This window comes from Monodon monoceros, unplaced genomic scaffold (assembly GCF_005190385.1).
Source record: "Monodon monoceros isolate NGI ecotype Baffin Bay Population unplaced genomic scaffold, NGI_Narwhal_1 Super_Scaffold_21, whole genome shotgun sequence".
In the NCBI taxonomy this organism is placed as follows: Eukaryota; Metazoa; Chordata; class Mammalia; order Artiodactyla; family Monodontidae; genus Monodon; species Monodon monoceros.
In genome coordinates, this window is record NW_021703778.1 from 139,368,028 (window position 1) to 139,386,737 (window position 18,710).

At 32.9% G+C, this 18,710-nt stretch overlaps 1 protein-coding gene across 1 annotated transcript in view; it reads left to right on the top strand.

Annotated features, from left to right (window-relative positions):
* Positions 1–18,710, top strand: part of GPHN (gephyrin) — a 619,699-nt gene that overhangs the window by 101,452 nt on the left and 499,537 nt on the right. Inside the window, exon 2 of the mRNA XM_029239205.1 lies at positions 13,412–13,490. Within this exon, the coding sequence (XP_029095038.1) occupies positions 13,412–13,490 (79 nt within the window). The remainder of the gene's footprint in view (positions 1–13,411; positions 13,491–18,710) is intronic.

The window sequence follows — 18,710 nt, forward strand, 5'->3', positions numbered from 1 at the left end:
GGCTAAGTGAAACAAGCCAGTCACAAAAAGAAAATACTGTATGATTCCACTTACATGAGATTCCTAGAGTAGTTAAAGGCATACAAACAGAAAGCAGAGCTATGGTTGCCAGAGGCTAAGGGTAGGAGAAAATGAGGAATTGTTGCTTAATGGGTACAGAGGTTCAGTTTTGCAAAATGAAAAGTTCCTGAGATTGGTTGCACAGCAGTGTGAATATATACTTAAAAATGGTTAAGATGTGAATTTTATGTTGTGCATTTTACCATAATTAAAATTTTAAAAGTGAATTCTGTAAAGTTTTAAGAAAAACGTAAATCAGATTATGCCAACCCTCCAAAGCCTCCTAGTATACTTTAAATACAATTTAAATTTTTAAGAAAGAGATTAAAAGCTGTACAAGAAATGTGTATGTGTTTTCTTACAGTTAGATATGCTCCTTCCCTTGTATTAAAGATCTTTTAATTTTTACAAGAAACCAAATATCAGCAGGTCTTTTACTTTTGGATGTATAACAACTCAAAATATTTTATGTAGTATTTATGTGTGTTAAATGGGAAATAAAGGAAGATTTTAAAATATATATTCAAATATCATCTTAAACAAGTTGCTACCTTGATTTAAAGATCAACTTGCAATGGCAATCAACTTGCAAATTCAGGGGAATTTGCTATTACCTGTGTGTTTTCAGTTTTACCACAATGGAGTTATTCATAATGTGATATCAGAAGGTTAAGAATCATGTGGTGGTGTGTATGTAAATCAGCTGATTTTGCAGCCAAATAACCCGAATATTATTGGTGTTCTGGGGATAAGTTTTATGATTGCAAATAGTTGGAAATGATTGTGAATGATGTGGAGAGAAGGATTTTTAACTATGGACACTTGGAGACTTTGCTGCAGTGGGTTTAACTCTGCATACTGACTACAAAATGAATGAGGGAAACAGAGCTCCAATGAAGACGATCTGAGATTTGCATGATTCAAAGTCCTTTACCTAAAGGAATCCTTACTGATGGCTATTGCCATGTTAGAAGAGATATTTTTAATAAAAGACACATATTCAGAAATTTATAAAATAACATTTACTCTTGAAAATATTCCATAATGTCAGTCAAGGAACCTTGAATTTAATTATAAACCCATTGTACATTTATCAGTCCTTTTGATCTCTTTGCCTTAGTAATGTTAACCATACATCTTATTTATATGGTATCTCACAGGTCTCAATGTGCTTTAACATATTACCCATTTGCTCTTTTCAGCAATTCTGAACATTAGGTAGTACAGATAGTCTTATTCCCGTTGTGTATATAGGTGAAGAGTCTGAAGGATATATACTTACGCTCATATAGCTAGTAATTGATAGAACCAGACTTGAGGTCGCTGTTCAGACTTTACTCTTACTGTTCTTTCTATTGTACCATTGATTTTAAAACCTGACTATACCCCAAAATCTTAACTCACAGTTGCTGAGACAGAAGGAGGTTCTGGTACTTAAAAAAACAAAAATTCCCTGGATGTTTCTGATGCACGTTATGGTTTGAGAAGCATTGTCCTTTACTATGGTTAATTAAATTGATTGCAGCAAACATTACTCTTAAATTTTTTTCATAATACAATGTACAATTTGTTGGGCATCTTTCCAGGAGATCTGGTGACTACTCATTGTATTCCATAGCTAGCTATCTGATATTTGTCTTCTAGAAGAGAAGGAGCTAGAATTGCTGCTGAGCCTTCAGTTCCTTATAGAGAAAACTCCTGATTGCTTAATAGGTCTTATAAATCAGAATATTTTTGTCTTCAGCAGAAGTCTCAGGACTGATTTCTAATTCCATGTAAACTGAGAATGGACAGGACTTTTTATTTATTTATTACAAATTATGATCTAATAACTTCCACAAGGTAGAAGCATATACACACACACAGAGACACACAGAGGCACAGACACACACACACACACACACACACACACGAATAGTAATTGTTAAACACGTCCAGTACACTTTACTGCAATCGAGTACTAGATTTGACTCTAAGTATCCTGGAAACCAAGACAAAATAGGAACAAAAAAAAAATGTCCTGTGGATATTATTATCTGAAAAGAAGAATCATATCAGTTTTCCAGGAGAGTCAAACTTCTCTCTTAAAAAAAAGTTTGAGTAATATGCAACATAAGCAATTTATAAAGCATAATGGATAAGGTATTCAATTATGGACTTATAAAAGATATATAAATGTTTTTCTATCACTTTTACTATTATGCTTTTGTAAGGAGGTGAGCATCAGAGGTTTTTCTTAAAAGGAAGAAGGTTTAACTATTTTAAATTACATGCAGACATATTTGGTTGTTCTAAAAAGAGATAATTTTTGGTAGCTTCTTTCACTTTTCTAACAGGATTTTTCACACAGCAGCAGTTTTTAATTTTGATGAAATACAGTTTATATATATTTCTTTTTATGGGTGGTACTTCTTGTTTTAAATCTAAGAATTCTTGCCTAGCCCATAAGACTTTCTTCTGTTTTTTTTCTAAGAATTTAATATAATTTTACATTTCACATTTAACTCCATGATCTAGTTTGAGTTAATTTTTCTTTAAGGTGTGACACAGGTGGAGGTTAAACTTTTTTGCTTCTGGATGTCCACTTTTTCCAGCACCATTTGTTGACAAGATTGTCTTTCCTTCATTTAATTGCTTTTGTACTTTTGTCAAAAATGAGTTAGGCATATTTGTCTGGGTCTGTTCTGGGTTCTGTGTTCTGATTCATTGATATGTGTGTTCATCCTTCTGCTAATACCACACATTCATGATTACTGTATCTATATGTCTTGAAATCTAGAAGAGTGGTTCCTCACTCTTAGTTCTTTTTCAAAATTGTTTTAATTATTCTAGTTCCTTTGTCTTTCTTTATGAATTTTAGAGTGATATTGTCCAGGTGTACAAAAAATTCACTGAGATTTTGATAGGAAGCATGCTAAACTGGATGTCAATTTGGGGAGAATATGTATTGTTACTGTGTACTGTGTTGAGTCTTCCAATCCATGAACACCATATGTCTCTCTTATTAGTTCTTTGATTTCCTTCACCAGCATTTTATAATTTTCAGTATACAAGTGCTGTACAAGATTTGTTAGATGTACTTACGAGTATTTCATTTTCTTTTGAACAATTGTAAATGGTATTATATTTTAACTTTAAGATAATGTTTTCATGGCTAATGCATAGAAATACAGTTGATTTTTATATGTTGATCTTACATCCTAACATCTTGATGAACTCACTTATTAGTTAAAGGAGTTTTTGGTAGATTTTGTGTGTTGACGACGATGTTATATGTAATGAGGGATAGCTTACTTCTGTCTTTCTAATCTGTATGCCTTCTGTTTCCTTTTATTGCCTGTTGCACTGGTTAAATCTTCCATTACTTCATTCAGTAAGAGTGATGAGAGAAGACATCTTCATTTTGTTCCTGACCTTTAGGGGAAAGCATTCAGTCTTTTTACCATTGAGAATGGTTTTAGCTGAAGATTTTTATAAATGCTGTTTATCAAGTTGATGAATTTCCCTTTTATTCCTATTGTTTTTGAGATTTTTTTTTTATTATTATGGAGGGATGCTGAATGTTGTGAAATGCTTTTTCTGCCTCAGTTGAATGATCATGTGATTGTACTTTAACCTTTTACTATGTTGGATTACATTAATTGTTTTTCAAATTTTGAAACAGCCTTGCATCCCTAGAATAAACCCCATTTGGTCTTGGTATGTAATTCTTTTTATATATTGCTGAATTCTGTTTGCTGACTTTTGGCTAAGGATCTTTGGAGTCTATATTCAAATGGGAAATATTTGTGGGATTTTGTTTTTGTTTTTTGGTACTGTCTTTGGTTTCTGCATCAGGGTAATAGTAGATTCATAAAATCAATTTGGAAGTTTTCCCTCCATTTGTTTTCTGAAAGAGATGGTATAGAATTGGTATTAATTGTTCTGTAGATATTTGGTAGGATTTTCCACTGAAGTCATCTCAGCCTGGAGATTTCCTTTTTGGCGAGTTTTAAAATTTCAAATTCAATTTCATTAATAGTTGTAGGATTATTCAAATTATTTATATCATATTGGGTGAATTGTGGTAATCTGTGTTTTTTGAGAAATTGGTCTGTTTTCTTTATGTTGCTAAATTTAACTCCTTTATAGTTGTTTGTAATATTCCTTTATTATTATTTTGATTTCTATGGAGTCTGTAGTCATATACCTCCTGTTTTATTCCTGATATAGGTAATTTGTGTCTTCTATTTTTTTTTTTTTTTCTTTGTCAGTCTTGTTAGAGGTTTGTCAACTTAATTGATCTTTTCTCAGACCCAGCTCTTTAGGGTATGTGTCCTGGTGACAAATTTTCTTAGTTTTAACTTCATTTGAAAAATGTCCTAATTTCTTTTCCACCTCTGAAGGATATTTTCACTATATATAGTATGTAGGTTCACAGTTCTTTTATTTGAGCACTTCTTTCTTCTCTGGTTTCTGATCTCCTGTCATTTGAGTTGTTTTTCTGCTATTGATAAGGTGTAGTTTCTCTCTCACTGTTTTCAGGATTGTTTCTTTGTCTCTACTTTTCAGAAATTTGGCCATGATTTGTCTTGGTACAGATTTCATTACCTTTCTCTTGTTTGAGGTTTGCTCAGCTTCTTGCATCTGTATGTTTTTGTCTTTTGCCAAATTTGGGAAGTTTTCAAGGCATTATTTCTTCAAATACTTTTTCAGCCTTGCACTTTTTCTCCTCTCCTTTAAGACTCAAATGATAGGAAAGTTAGGACTTTTGTTATGGTCCCATAGGTCCTTGAGGCTTTGTTTATTTTTAATTTTTTGGGGTCTATTTTTCTGTGATTAAACGTCTTTATCATTTCTGTATTGGTACCTATCAGTTGTCTTTTTTCATTCAGTTTGAGATCTTCCTGGTTCTTTTTATGACAATTGACTTTTTATCTTTTTTTTTTTAATTGAAGTATAGTTGATTTACTATGTTGTGTTAGTTTCTGGTTTACAGCAGAGTAATTCAGTTTTGTATATATATTCTTTTTCATATTCTTTTCCATTATGATTTATTACAGGATATTGACTATAGTTCCCTGTCAATACAGTAGAACCTTGTCATTTATATATTTTATTTATAGTAGTTTGTATCCGCTAATCCCAAACTCCTAATTTATCCCTCCCCAAACCTCTTTGGTAACCATAAGTTTGTTTTCTATGTGAGTGTGTCTGTTTTGTAAGTAAGTTCATTGTATAATATTTTAGATTCCACATATAAGTGATATCGTATGGTATTTGTCTTTCTCTGTCTGATTCACCTCACTTAGTATGATAATCCCTAGGTCCATCCATGTTGCTGCAAATGGCATTATTTCATTCTTTTTTTATGGCTATTATTCCACTGTATATATATGTATATATGACATCTTCATTATCCATTCATCTGTCGATGGACATTTAGGTTGCCTATTGTAAATAGTGCATGTATGAATATTTGGGTGCACGTATCTTTTCAGATTAGAGTTTTATCTGGATATATGTTCATGAGTGGGATTCCTGGATCATATGGCAACTCTGTTTTTAGTTTTTTTAAGGAACCTTCATACTATTCTCCATAGTAGCTGCACCAATTTGCATTCTCACCAACGGTGTAGGAGGGTTCCCTTTTCTTTACACCATCTCCAGCATTTGTTATATGTAGACTTTTTAATGATGGACATTCTGACCAGTGTGAGGTGTAGTTTTGATTTGAATCTCTCTAATAATTAGCAGTGTTGAGCATCTTTTCATGTGCTTGTTGGCCATCTGTATGTCTTTTTAGTAGAAATGGCTGTATGGCTGTTTAGGTCTTCTGCCCATTTTTTTTTTATTTTTTAGAAAGCAGAATTCAGTATTAAACTCCAAATTTCAGGGTTTTTTTAATTAATTAATTTATTTTTGCTGTGTTGGGTCTTCGTTTCTGTGCGAGGGCTTTCTCTAGTTGTGGCAAGTGGGGGCTACTCTTCATCGTGGTGCGCAGGCCTCTCACTATCGCGGCCTCTCTTGTTGGGGAGCACAGGCTCCAGATGCGCAGGCTCAGTACTTGTGGCTCATGGGCCTAGTTGCTCCGCGGCATGTGGGATCCTCCCAGACCAGGGCTCGAACCCGTGTCCCCTGCATTAGCAGGCAGATTCTCAACCACTGTGCCACCAGGGAAGCCCTTCTGCCCATTTTTTGATTGGGTTGTTTGTTTTTTAGATATTGAATTGCATGAGCTGTTTGTATGTTTTGAAAATTAAGCCCTTGTTGGTCGCGTTATTTGCAAATATTTTCTTCCATTTAGTAGGTTGTCTTTTCATTTTGTTTATGGTTTCCTTTGCTTTGCAAAAATGTATAAGTTTGATTAGGTCCCATTTGTTTCTTTTTGCTTTTATTTCTGTTGCCTTGGGAGACTGACCTAAGAAAACATTGGTACAATTTATGTCAGAGAATGTTTTGCCTATGTTCTCTTCTAGGAGTTTTATGGTGTCATGTCTTATATTTAAGTCTTTAAGCTATTTTGAGCTTAGTTTTGTGTATAGTGTGAGGGAGTGTTCTAACTTCATTGATCTACATGAGGCTGTCCAGCTTTTCCAGCATCAGTTGCTGGAGAGACTGTCTTTTCTCCATTGTATATTCTTGCCTCTTTTGTCAAAGATTAATTGACCATAGGTGTAAGGGGTTTTTTGGGGGCTCTCTATTCTGTTCCATTAATCCATAATGACAGTTGATATTTTTGTTGAAACCTGGGCATTTTGGGTATTACATTATGAACTGGGATCTTATTTAAATCTTCTGTTTTTGCTGGCTTACTCACACATTGCTCAGGCAGGTAAAGGGAGGTAGTCATTTCCTCTTTACTGCCAGGCTGGGGTAGAAGTCAAGTTCTCCATTTGGCCTCCTTTGATACTTGAGTTAGGCTCTCCACGGCACTGCTGGGTGAGAATGGTACTTCTGGCCCCCCACTGAGTCCTCAGTGATCTCTCATTGTCTAGGATTGGTCAGTGAACATATATGAGGATGGATGAATATATTTGGAAGTTTTCCCAATAACTTGAGTTTTGATATGGGCTTTAGCCAGAGATATAAAAAATAGAGGAGAGTATAAATCGGTTCTGTAATTTATGCTGTTCTGTGCATAGTCATGGAAATATGCTATACTAATGCATGTGCTAGGGATTAACATCAACTAGCTCTGTATGGTGCATGGTAATCCTGCTGTGTTCCTATAAACCAGAGATCGGTAAACTTTTTCCATAAGGGGTAGATAGTAAATATTCTGGTTTTTGTGGGCCAAGAGGCAAAATTGAAAATATTATGTATATACTACTATCACAAGAAAGAAAACATATTTTTACAATTTCTAAAATTTATGAAATCCAAATATAATTATAATAATTAAGTGCCGTATTTGTCATACACATTTACCAATTTAAAGAATGGAATTGGGTGAGGAATGATTAGAGTTTACAGTTAGTATTTCTTGTCATCAAAATAAATTGTAAATGTTCATTTATTAATGCTGATTTGTATGGAGTGTTTTATTTTTGCGTATGTCTTTCCACTCATTGAAAAGATAGTTATTGGTGAATACTGATATCAGTCCATGAACAGATAATTTTAATGGAGCACATTAATTATTTGGAATGTGGTTTTAGAATTCTATTAAGTTTTCTTGCCTTTTAGCAGGTACATTACATTGCAGAATAATCAACGTCCAATTGAAGACAAGGTGGAGGCTCCTTAGTTGCATAGTTATTAAGTGGATTTTAAAATATGAAAAAATTTCTTTCCACTTGGATCAGATCCAAAAAATCCTGCTCAAACTGTAGTTTGAACTCAGGAAACATATCTGTTGCAAATTTATTGGGAAAGGAGATTTCGCTTATTGTTTTAAATTTTCTCAGCTTGGGAATGTGTTACCTTTTGACAGCAAAGTGCACAACAGCTTGAAATTACTTAAAATTACTTAAGATTCAGGCATCATTGGTAGTTGTGAAATGGTTATCATAGTATAGGTTTTACATATTAGCATTATTTTGGCTTGTAATTTTAGGTTGGATATATTAAGAACATTACTAAATTTCCATCATGACAATATTTATCTTCAGTTTGCTCAGTAATAGTTCTTTACTTAGTTTGCATCCTTTTTAGGAGAATTCAGGGAACTTTTCTTCTAGGAGGTAGAAAATGGTAGGACTTAAACATGGAAAAAAATATAAAGTGGCATATGAGGGTAGGTAATTGGTAATAGTCAAATGCGTCTTAAAATGAATCTACTTAAAATGGGAAAAAAATCTGGTGTAAGAAATGGATTAGAGTCCTAATATTCATATGGAATTGCAAGGGATGCTGAGTAACCATAAATATCTTGAAAAAGAAAAAGTTGGGGGACTCACAGTTCCCAATTTAAAAGCTTCTTGCAAAGCTACAGTAATAGAAACAGTGTGATATTAGCATAAGGGTAGACATATAGATAAATGGTATAGAATTGAGTTTAGAAATCAGCTCATGTGTCTATGAGTATTTGATTTTTCAGAAGAGTGCCAAGGCCATTCAATGGGGAAAGAACAGCCTCTTTAGTAAATGGTGCTGGAACAACTAGATACCCACACGTAAAAGAATGAAGCTAGACTCTTACTTTCACACCATGTACAAACATTAAGTCAAAATGAATAAAAGACCTAAATATAACAGTTAAAATTTTGAAATTCTTACAAGAAAACATAGGGGAAATTCTTCATGACCTTGGACTTGGCAATGGTTTCTTAAATATGATACCAAAAGCACAAACTACCAAAGAAAAAACAGACAAATTGAACTCCCTCAAAATTAAAAACTGTTGTGCATTAAAAGACATCTAGAGAGGGCTTCCCTGGTGGTGCAGTGGTTGAGAATCTGCCTGCCAATGAAGGGGATACGGGTTCGAGCCCTGGTCTGGGAAGATCCCACATGCCGCGGAACAACTGGGCCCGTGAGCCACAACTACTGAGCCTGCGTGTCTGGAGCCTGTGCTCCACAACAAGAGAGGCCGTGACAGTGAGAGGCCTGCGCACCGCGATGAAGAGTGGCCCCTGCTTGCCACAACTAGAGAAAGCCCTTGCACAGAAACGAAGACCCAACACAGCCATAAATAAATAAATTAATTAATTAAAAAAAAAAAGACATCTAGAGAGCATAAAGACAACCTACAGAATGGGAGAAGATATTTGTAAATCTTATGTCTGGGTCTAGTATCCAGAATATATAAAGACGTCTTACAACTCAACAACCTAATTAAAAAGTGTGCAAAGAACTTAAATAGACATTTCTCCAAAGAAAATATACAAATGGCCAACAGCATATTAAAGAATGCTCAACGTCATTTATCATTAGGGAAATATAATCAAAACCACAATGAGATAATACTTCACACCCCACTGTTACGACTAAATTTAAAAAGACAGACAATAACGTCTGTGGATGTGGGGAAATGGAATCCTTGTACGTTGTTGGTGGAATGTAAAATAGTGCAGCTGCTTTGGAAAACAATTGGCAAAAAGTTAAACATGGAATTTCCGTATGATCCAGCAATTCCATTTCTGGGTATATACCTCAAAGAGTTGAAAACAGGTACTCAAACAAATATTTGTACGTGCGTGCTTACTTAGCCTGTTTACAATAACTGAAAGGTGGAAACAGCTCAAATGGCCAACAAAGGGTGAGTGGATGAACAAAAGTGGTACATACATACAATGGAATATTATTCAACCATAAAGAGGAATGATTTTTCTCTGTACATGGATGAACCTTGAAAACATTATGCTCAGTGAAAGAATTCAGACACAAAATGTCCTATATTGTATGCTTCCATTTGTATGAAATATCCAGAATTATTAAATCCATAGAGACCAAAAACAGACTGGTGGTTGCCAGTGATTGGGGGAAGGGAAGGGAGGATTGGGGACTTGCTGCTTAACGGGTACCAGGTCTTCTCTTGGGATGATGAAAATGTTTTGGAAATAGACGTGGAGGTGCACAACATTGTGAATGAACTAAATGTCACAGAATTGTGCACTTTAAAATGGTTAATTTTGTGTTATGTGATTTTCATCTGAATAACAAAAAATATAGAGATTTATCTTAAAAAAATGAAACCAGGAATTATGGAGTTAGTCTAATTTTTCTTATATCAGGTATTAATTGAACTATCTGATATATTTTCAAAATAAAAGGAATTAAGTGCTCATATTTTTTGGTATATTTTAAAATTACAGCATAATGACATTTTCCACTAAACCTTTAACTTTCACACTGTGATCATAGAAAGGGACAATTTTTGAAAAATATGTATGTTCCTAAGAACCAGCTCTTAATTTTGTGATATTAATCATTGGAACAAGGAGCATAGTAATTCCTTTTGTTGGCATATACTGGCGGGGGGGAAGAACAACAAAAAAATATGATGACCAAACTGATTGATTTTGGTGTGATTTACACATGAAAAAAGTATGTTCACTAGCTTCTTAAAATCTACCATGTTCTTATTTATAATTCAAAAACAAGATTTGTTACATTGGTGAAATATATTTTATTTTATATTTTAAATATATTTAAATATTTTAAATATATTTTATTAAAAATAAATATATTAGACAGGTAGAGTTTCAGAATATTTGTTAAGAAACTATTGAATTTCTTTAGATTTCTTGCTCTGTTTTAAACTTAAACTTTGGATGAGATATGAACGTTAGAAAGTGCCTCCTTTAGCAAAATTCATTTTCACTAGCTGACTAATAAGCCTTTATAGGAGCAAAGGTTTATTCTATTTTAATTAAGCCTCCCAAACTTTCAGGCTCTTGAAGTTTTAACTAAGCTCTCATATTTGCCAAATTGGGCAAGAAACTTTATGAGAACAAATTTTATGATATAATATATTATAATTTCAATATTAGTTCAACGCAGCTGGAAACCAACTTTTCTTATAGTGTGGCAACATTTTATTTTTTTCCTTTTGGCCCTAATTAGGAAATGTTGTAATGAGCATTTGTGTTAAAATTATGAAGAGCAGGAAATTTGTCTCAAATCAATAGGTTGAGATCAGTGTCTGTTAAATATGGAGAGAAAATTATATATTGATCAAAATTACCTCATTGTGAAAAAAAAAGTAGGGGATACCTTTTTGGAATTAATAATAAAACTGCAAACTTGATTTCAACTTCAGATCCTTTAAATGCATCATTATATACGTTTTTTATTTATATTAGAGGCAGATTCAGATTTAGGGAGCTCATAATTTTGAGCTGTAAGAAAAGGGAATATAAAATATGAATAAAATATTAGGTAATGGATTTTTGAAAGGGACAAGGCAAGTGTTATATTCTTGTTGCTCCTTATGAAGATTGAAAATGGCTAAGAGATACATAATAAAACTGTTAAATTGAAATAGGAAATAATAACTTAATATTTATGCTTACAGATACAAAACTTTTATATGAGTAAAATTTTATTTCACCTTTAATTTTGGGATGGATATTTTATCAAGGTATAGACTTAGATTCTAGATATTGCCCCAGCATTTTAACTATATTATTCCATTGTCTTCTGTATTCCATAGTTTATGTTGGACGCTCAGCTGCAAGTTTTATTGTTTTTCCTTTGAAGGTGATGTGTCCTTTTTTTCCCCTTGCTGTTTTTAAGATTTTCTTCTTATCTTTGATTTTCAGCAGTTTGCTGAGGGTGGTTTTCTTTCACATTTTCCAGTACAGGGTTGGCTGTATTCCCAGAGTCAATGAGTAATGTATTATATCAGTTTTGGAATATTCTCAGCTGTTTTTTCTGAAAGTATTGCTTCTTCCGCATTCTCTCTCTTCTCAACTACAATTACATTAGCTGTTTGATTCCAACATGTCTCTTATGCTCTGTTCTTTTTTTTCTTCTTCTTCTTTTTACTTCAGTTTGGATGCTCTCCTCAAGTTCACTAATCCTGTGTTTTGCTGTGTTGAGTTGGCTAAAAACCCACCCACAGATTTCTTAATTTCAGATACTGTATTTCTCAGTTCTAAAATTACTGTTAGATTCTTTTTCACAGATTTTAATTCTCTATTGAAATTTGAGAATTTTCATCTACTGTGAACATTTTTTGTATATCTTCTTTAACTTATGGTTTTCTTAAAGTCCTTGTCTTCTAATTCTGTATTATCTGTGGGTTGGCATATACTTTCAACTGTTTATTGGTCACATTTTGTCCCCTTTCCTGTACTTTGTAATTATTATCGTATACCAAATACTGTCTATACTAGGATAGAAATTGATGTAAATGTTATTTTCTTTCAATATTATATTAGAAAGAAATGATTAAGTGTTAACCGTCTCAACTCAGCCACAAATTGAGCTGGGTGGTTTGAGTGACAGCTTTAGATATACTTAGTGTGCCTCTGGTTTTAAATGTCTTAAGGGCCAGACCTGTTGCGTTGCAGTTATTCCTCTGTGCTGTGGCTTTGTACTAATGTACTATGAAATTGTTGGAGATTTTACTCTACCATTTGGCTTCTGCCCCCTTTTACTCATCTCCCCTCTCAAGGTGGGATGCTTTTGATTGAGAGCAAATATCTTGAGGGGAGACCTATTGAAATTCTGCACTGAAAGTGGTAGGCTCCATCTGTTGTAGTGTGACTTTAACTCCTAATCACTTCTGCAGTGCAGAAAACATTATTTGCCCTGTGTCCCATTCTCTTCTCCTTCCCCCAGAACTTCTTGTGCAGTCCTAGGCCCCAGCAAATCTCCCAGAAGCAAACTGTCTGTGTCTTGTGGGTCCCATGGGATTCCAGTCTGTCATTGCCCGCCCAAGAGCTATCGCAAACTATGCTGGTTTCTCTTTTCCCTGGTAGTGTCCCTCTGTCTGGTTCTTACGTCTAGATGGTAAATCCTCCCAGTAGTGAAACAATCAGGAGGCTCAGCTTACCCAAGAAGAGATAGCACTTTTCTCCTAGTTTATCCTTTTTGTATCCAAAGTTCTCCATTGTCTTTAAAAATATGATTTTGGGGGATAGTTTACCTTTTTTTGTTTTTCTAGTTGTTGTGGAAGCAGTGACTTGCCACTATGGACTGGTAAATTAGTCTTGTAAAAGTAAAATAAAATTTAGACCCGTATGTTTATTCTTTTATATATTGTATTTATATAAAGTCTGTGTGCTTAGATTATTGATGTTATTGAATGTTAATATTTGCTGTTTAATCTACCAGGCCCAGAAATTGATCATTCTTGATGTTTAGAAAAACCCTATCCAGAGAACCAATTTTAACTTCAAAATTCCTTTTGGACAGTAATAATTTAAATGAAATGTAAACAAAAATTAATTTTCTTTTTCTCTCCCCTTTTCCTGTTTAGTGAGTGATAGTTGCTTCAGGAATCTTGCAGAAGATCGCAGTGGGATAAATCTCAAAGATCTTGTACAAGATCCTTCTTTGTAAGTATTTGGTTTTCAGTATTAAGTGTAAATTAAAACTTTATGATTTGTGTGACTTTTTCCAGAAGAGTTGTAACAGAACTGATTTAAGGTTGAGTAATTTCTTGTTTTCTGACAATTTGTGTTACATATAGTGAAGCACATAGAACAGTTTCAACAGAAGTGAAGTTATGGAACACTTTCTGTTTAGAAATTGAGGAGATTTTAGAAGAAGAGATCAAGTTGTGATTAATGATTGACTTTCAAAGAGTATCTACTAATGGTTGATATCTTACCAATGTGGCAGTAGATAGTAGGAAGGGAAGATGGTTAGTAGTTGTTTTGCTTGGGAAGGCAAGACTGAATTTGTTTACATCAATTTTAAGCTTTTTTGAATAATTTATAATAATCATTTGTAAGTATAATTACAAATGTAAAACGGTTATTTGTAATAACAATATACTTGACTGTATTGAATATATTTCTGATGTTTTACATTAGAACACTATGTATAGCACAAGATTTTTGAAGAGTTTTGTAGGTTTCAATTTTTAATGTTCTGGCACATGAGTCAGTTCCATTCTTTATCAGGACATATTTCATATCAGAATATAATGTCATTTTCTATTTTTATTTCATGAATCAATTTTTTTCAGTTTTATATTAACTGCAAATCATGCATACTATCTTCTGTAGGAAAATATCCTTTCAGTAAGATCACCTTTTATTAAAAAAACATTCAATACTAGTTAAGCCCTGGGCAGCAGGGAAAGAAAATTGAGTGTGGGCAGATGCTTTCTTTAATGATACTTAATGCATTCAGTAAAATATATTATAACAAAAAATTACTCTTCCACATCAGATGTAATCTATACTCATCCAGATTTTACTAGTAATTCATTTAAAATTGTGTGAGGAATAAAACACAGGAGTGTGTTGAACCTGAAGGTTATTGATTTCATAATGATTTTCCAAGTCATTAAAAAAATATAGTTACAAGACAGAATGGTGAAAATGATTGAATATTGAAGTTATTGTAATGAACTCATTATTGTAACGAGTTTTGAAATGAGTTTCCAATCCCAATTCTCTAATTTTTTTTTAATGTCTCTCTTTTCCTCATTCAAAAGGATTGTCAATATTCTTTCTCCATGATTTTTATTGAAAGGAAGATTGATAAGTTGTCCTTTCAGTTCTATAAATATTTAATGAAGAATAGAGTTGTTCTATGTGGATATAAATATTCCTAGTAAGTGAATATTGAATAACATGTGCATGAGGATATGGGAAGAAGCTTTACAATATCATTGAAAGATGTCACCCATTTGGATAAAATAAATTATTCCATTGTATTATTTGTAAGGTATATTTTTGGTACAGTGGGATTATATATCTTTTTAATGCAGTGTTTTTGGAAAAAAATATGCTTATATGGACTTCAATAGTATAAAAGCTGTGGAGAATATACTTGAAAATTGGATTATAATAATGAGTTGTAGTGTTTTGAAACACTTTGGTACTTCTTCCTAGAATGTAGAATAATATTCATAATGTCACCTATCACTAAAATAGGAATTTAATCTTAGAGAAAATTTCTAAGAGAAATTTATCTCAGATCACTACTGCATTGAAGTGGACAAAATAATTCTACGTCTCTGTTTTAAAGTAGCTAGATAGCTTAATTTAACATCATTCTCTTAACTTGGCATTAGTCTCTTGGCATTAGTCTTGAATGTAAGAATTCAGTGAGCAAGAATTTGTCTTTGCCCTTGACACTTGGATTTGGAAAGAACTTTTTTCTTAATAAGAATTGTCAAAATGTACTATTAATGACTGTAGTTCATTTTTTAAAGATATATTTCTTACTTGCTGAAATTCTGTAGGGGAAGAAATGCCTGATGTGGAAAACGAATGGGTTTTTTTCAGTTGTTATGATGGGAAATATTTTATTTTGAGTTACTATTCTATAGCAACATTAACTTAGTACATACCTTAGTACATACCTCTTGTCTGGCACAGACTCCCAGACTTTTGATGTAATTCTTTACTGTTTGTTCATCAGTTCATGTACACTACTTTTTGGTTCTATATGAATTGTTTATGTTGTAACATTAAGTAGAAAATATTTCGGAAATAACTTTTCTGCAAAAATCCCCTCAAAAAATAACTGGCATTTGATGAGTACTCCTGACTAGTGTAAGGGTTGCTAAAATTGTATAATATGTTATTTTAATAAATGTTCCAAATAAAAAATATTATTAGAATAAGATATGTGTATTGAATGAATGCTCTATGTTAATACGCCTGGCAGATTTGTACTATGCTTCACCTACGTGAGCTCCTGATGCTGAAAGGAGTTGATGTGTGAAGAAAAATTAAGTACTGTGTTTCAATCACTAATGCTGTGAGAAAGGAAGACAGAATAAAGAGAGAAGGAAAAAGTAGGTTGAGAAGAACCCAGGCTAATCTGATCAATATTGACACTCAGAATGGTGTGTAGAGTGTCTTAATCAGATAAATGAGCAGGTATGGAATATCTGTGGACAAAGTATAGTAATAAAACCGAGTTGTATGTGTGTATATGTATGAATGAATGAAGTTTGAGAGGTTTACTGCCACAGAGGAGAGCAAAAGGGCAGAACCAAAAGTGACTACTTTATACTCGTATCTATGGCAAGCTAATGGAATAATGTGATAGATCCTCTGTAGTTTATCTAAACTGTGTATAGTACACAACCCAAGATTTTTAGTAAAATCATTGTAGTAAAAGTAATTATTGGGCTTGAGTGAACTGAGTGAGCTATATTGTGTGAACATGATGAAGGAGGGATGCCATGGGAGGAGAAAAAAAAGTAAAGTTGTGACTCCCTAAGCAAGACTTTCTGATCTTGTTACTAACTTTTGATTTGTTGTAATAATGAGAGCAGAATCTGACTTGTGGCAAGGTTGTGGTGAGGGGAGTACATGACAAGCTCTCTTCTTTGGGTAGTTACTCTAAGAATATTTGTTTCTGTCGTAGTCTTGTAGGTGTTACGTACAAGACCAAGTAGAGGAACTTGACTTTCACTTTTTGCTAATAATGTGCCTAAAGATTTGTTTGACTTAGTAATTTGCATGCGTGTTAAATTTTGAAATAAACAATTAACAGTTTTAATTACTTATCTTCTATTTATGATTATAAACATTTTAAGAATGATTTCCTCTGCTGTATGTATAATTTGTCAATTTGAGTTGTTTTATGAGATTTCTTGTATTACTTGTGGTCTTCAATGGCACATTGAAAAGTGTCAAATGTAACTTGATGTTATGTTAGAAACGTATCTAATGTGATACGTAATTTTGATACATACAAGAAACTATTAACATGGTATAATTAATTTTTGTTCTCTTTAAGTGGAGGGTTATGTGCTATTTAAATCATGAAAATTTTTGCTTTTTCTTGTTATCTATGCTGGAGAGATGACTATTATATGAAAAAGAGATACTGTATATAGCATACAGGAGATACTGTATATAGCATACTTTAAGTTATATCAGTTGTGTTCTCTATAGTGATAATTCTCAAAAATGCTTTCAAATTTCCATTGTCTATTTGCTGAAGATGAAAGATAAAACATATTACCATATTTATGCTTTAGATTTGTTATTGCTTATTTATAAACTATTTAGCAGAGATAATTATGTGAACTCAGATTCATTTATAGAAATTATTAAAAGCTGTTTAAGAATCAAAAGAGGAAATGTAACATAAGAATGAAAAGGACTAACAGAAATTGAATACCTGTTTGTGCTACTCATTGTGTTGATGCTGATTGTGTGTGTGTGTGTGGAGGGGGTTATAGATGGATGTGCCTTGTTTGTTTAATTTGCAAAAGCTCTTAAAAATTTTGGTGCATCGTAGATATGTGATATGTAAATCAGAGGAAGAATTGTTTAATTCATAGAAGAATTGTCCATCTGTGAATACTAGAAATATAATTCATAATGTAGGATATTAGTAATTTTCTTTATAGGGCAAATAGGGAAGGTTTATATTCCTTGAAAATTTTGCAAAACATGACAATTATGTCAGTCTCTGTTGTTTTTCTTTCTGTTATTCAGAATGTATTTTCAGTTGCTTCAGTAATGTTAAGATTTTGAAAAAGATTTTACCAAATTATGACCTCTTGTGATTTTTAAGAAAGGATGATTCAGTAAAATAGAAATCTTATTTATAAATTCTGGATAAATTGTATTATGGATGAGGAAATACTTCTTGTCAATATTCTTGGTGTTTTTTTTTAATTGTGGTAAAATAAGTGTAACATAAAATTTACTGTTTTAACCAATTTTACCATTTATAAGTGTACAGTTCAGTAATGTTAAGTATATACACACTGTTGCAGCCTATCCCTAGAGTTTTTCATCTTGGAGAACTGTAACTTTATACCGATTAAACAATAACTCCCTGTATTCCCCTCCTCCCAGCCTCTGGCAACTACCGTTCTTTCTGTTTCAGTAGTTTTGGAATACTCTAGGAATCTCATAAGTGGAATCATGCAATATTTGTCTTTTTGTGATTGGTTTATTTCAGTTAGCACAATTGCTTCAAGGGAGTTCCAGCATGTGTCAGGATTTCTTTCCTTATTAAGGCTGAGTAATGTTCTATTTTATATATATATATATATATATCACAGTTTTTTTACTTATTCATCCATTGATGGGCACTGAGTTGCATCTACCTTTTGGCTGTTGTGAATAATGCCGCTTAAAACATGGGTGTGCCAATATCTCCTTGAGACCCTGGTTTCAATTCTTTTGGATATATACCCAGAAGCAGAATTGCTGTATCATATGGTAATTCTGTTTTTAAGTTTTTGAAGAACTTCCATAGTGTTTTCCATAGTGGTTGCACCATTTTATATTCCTGCCAACAGTGCATAAGTGTTCCAATTTCTCCACTTCCTCACCAACACTCATTTTCTGTTGGTTTTTGTTTTTTAATATAGTAGCCATCCTAATGGGTGTGAGGTGATGTGTTCTTGGTATTTTTAACTGAACTTCACTTCTTTTATCTTTAATAATTCTGATGCAGCTCATCTAGAGAGTAAAGAAAAATAAAAGGTACTCTCTCTGATTATTATGATACTTCGGTACCTTGTGAAGTAAACTGTGTTACTTAGTAAAATAGAAATTCTTTTCACTATCATTACAAAGATTATAAAGTACAAACACACCCAGGGTAATTTCATAACAGTATCA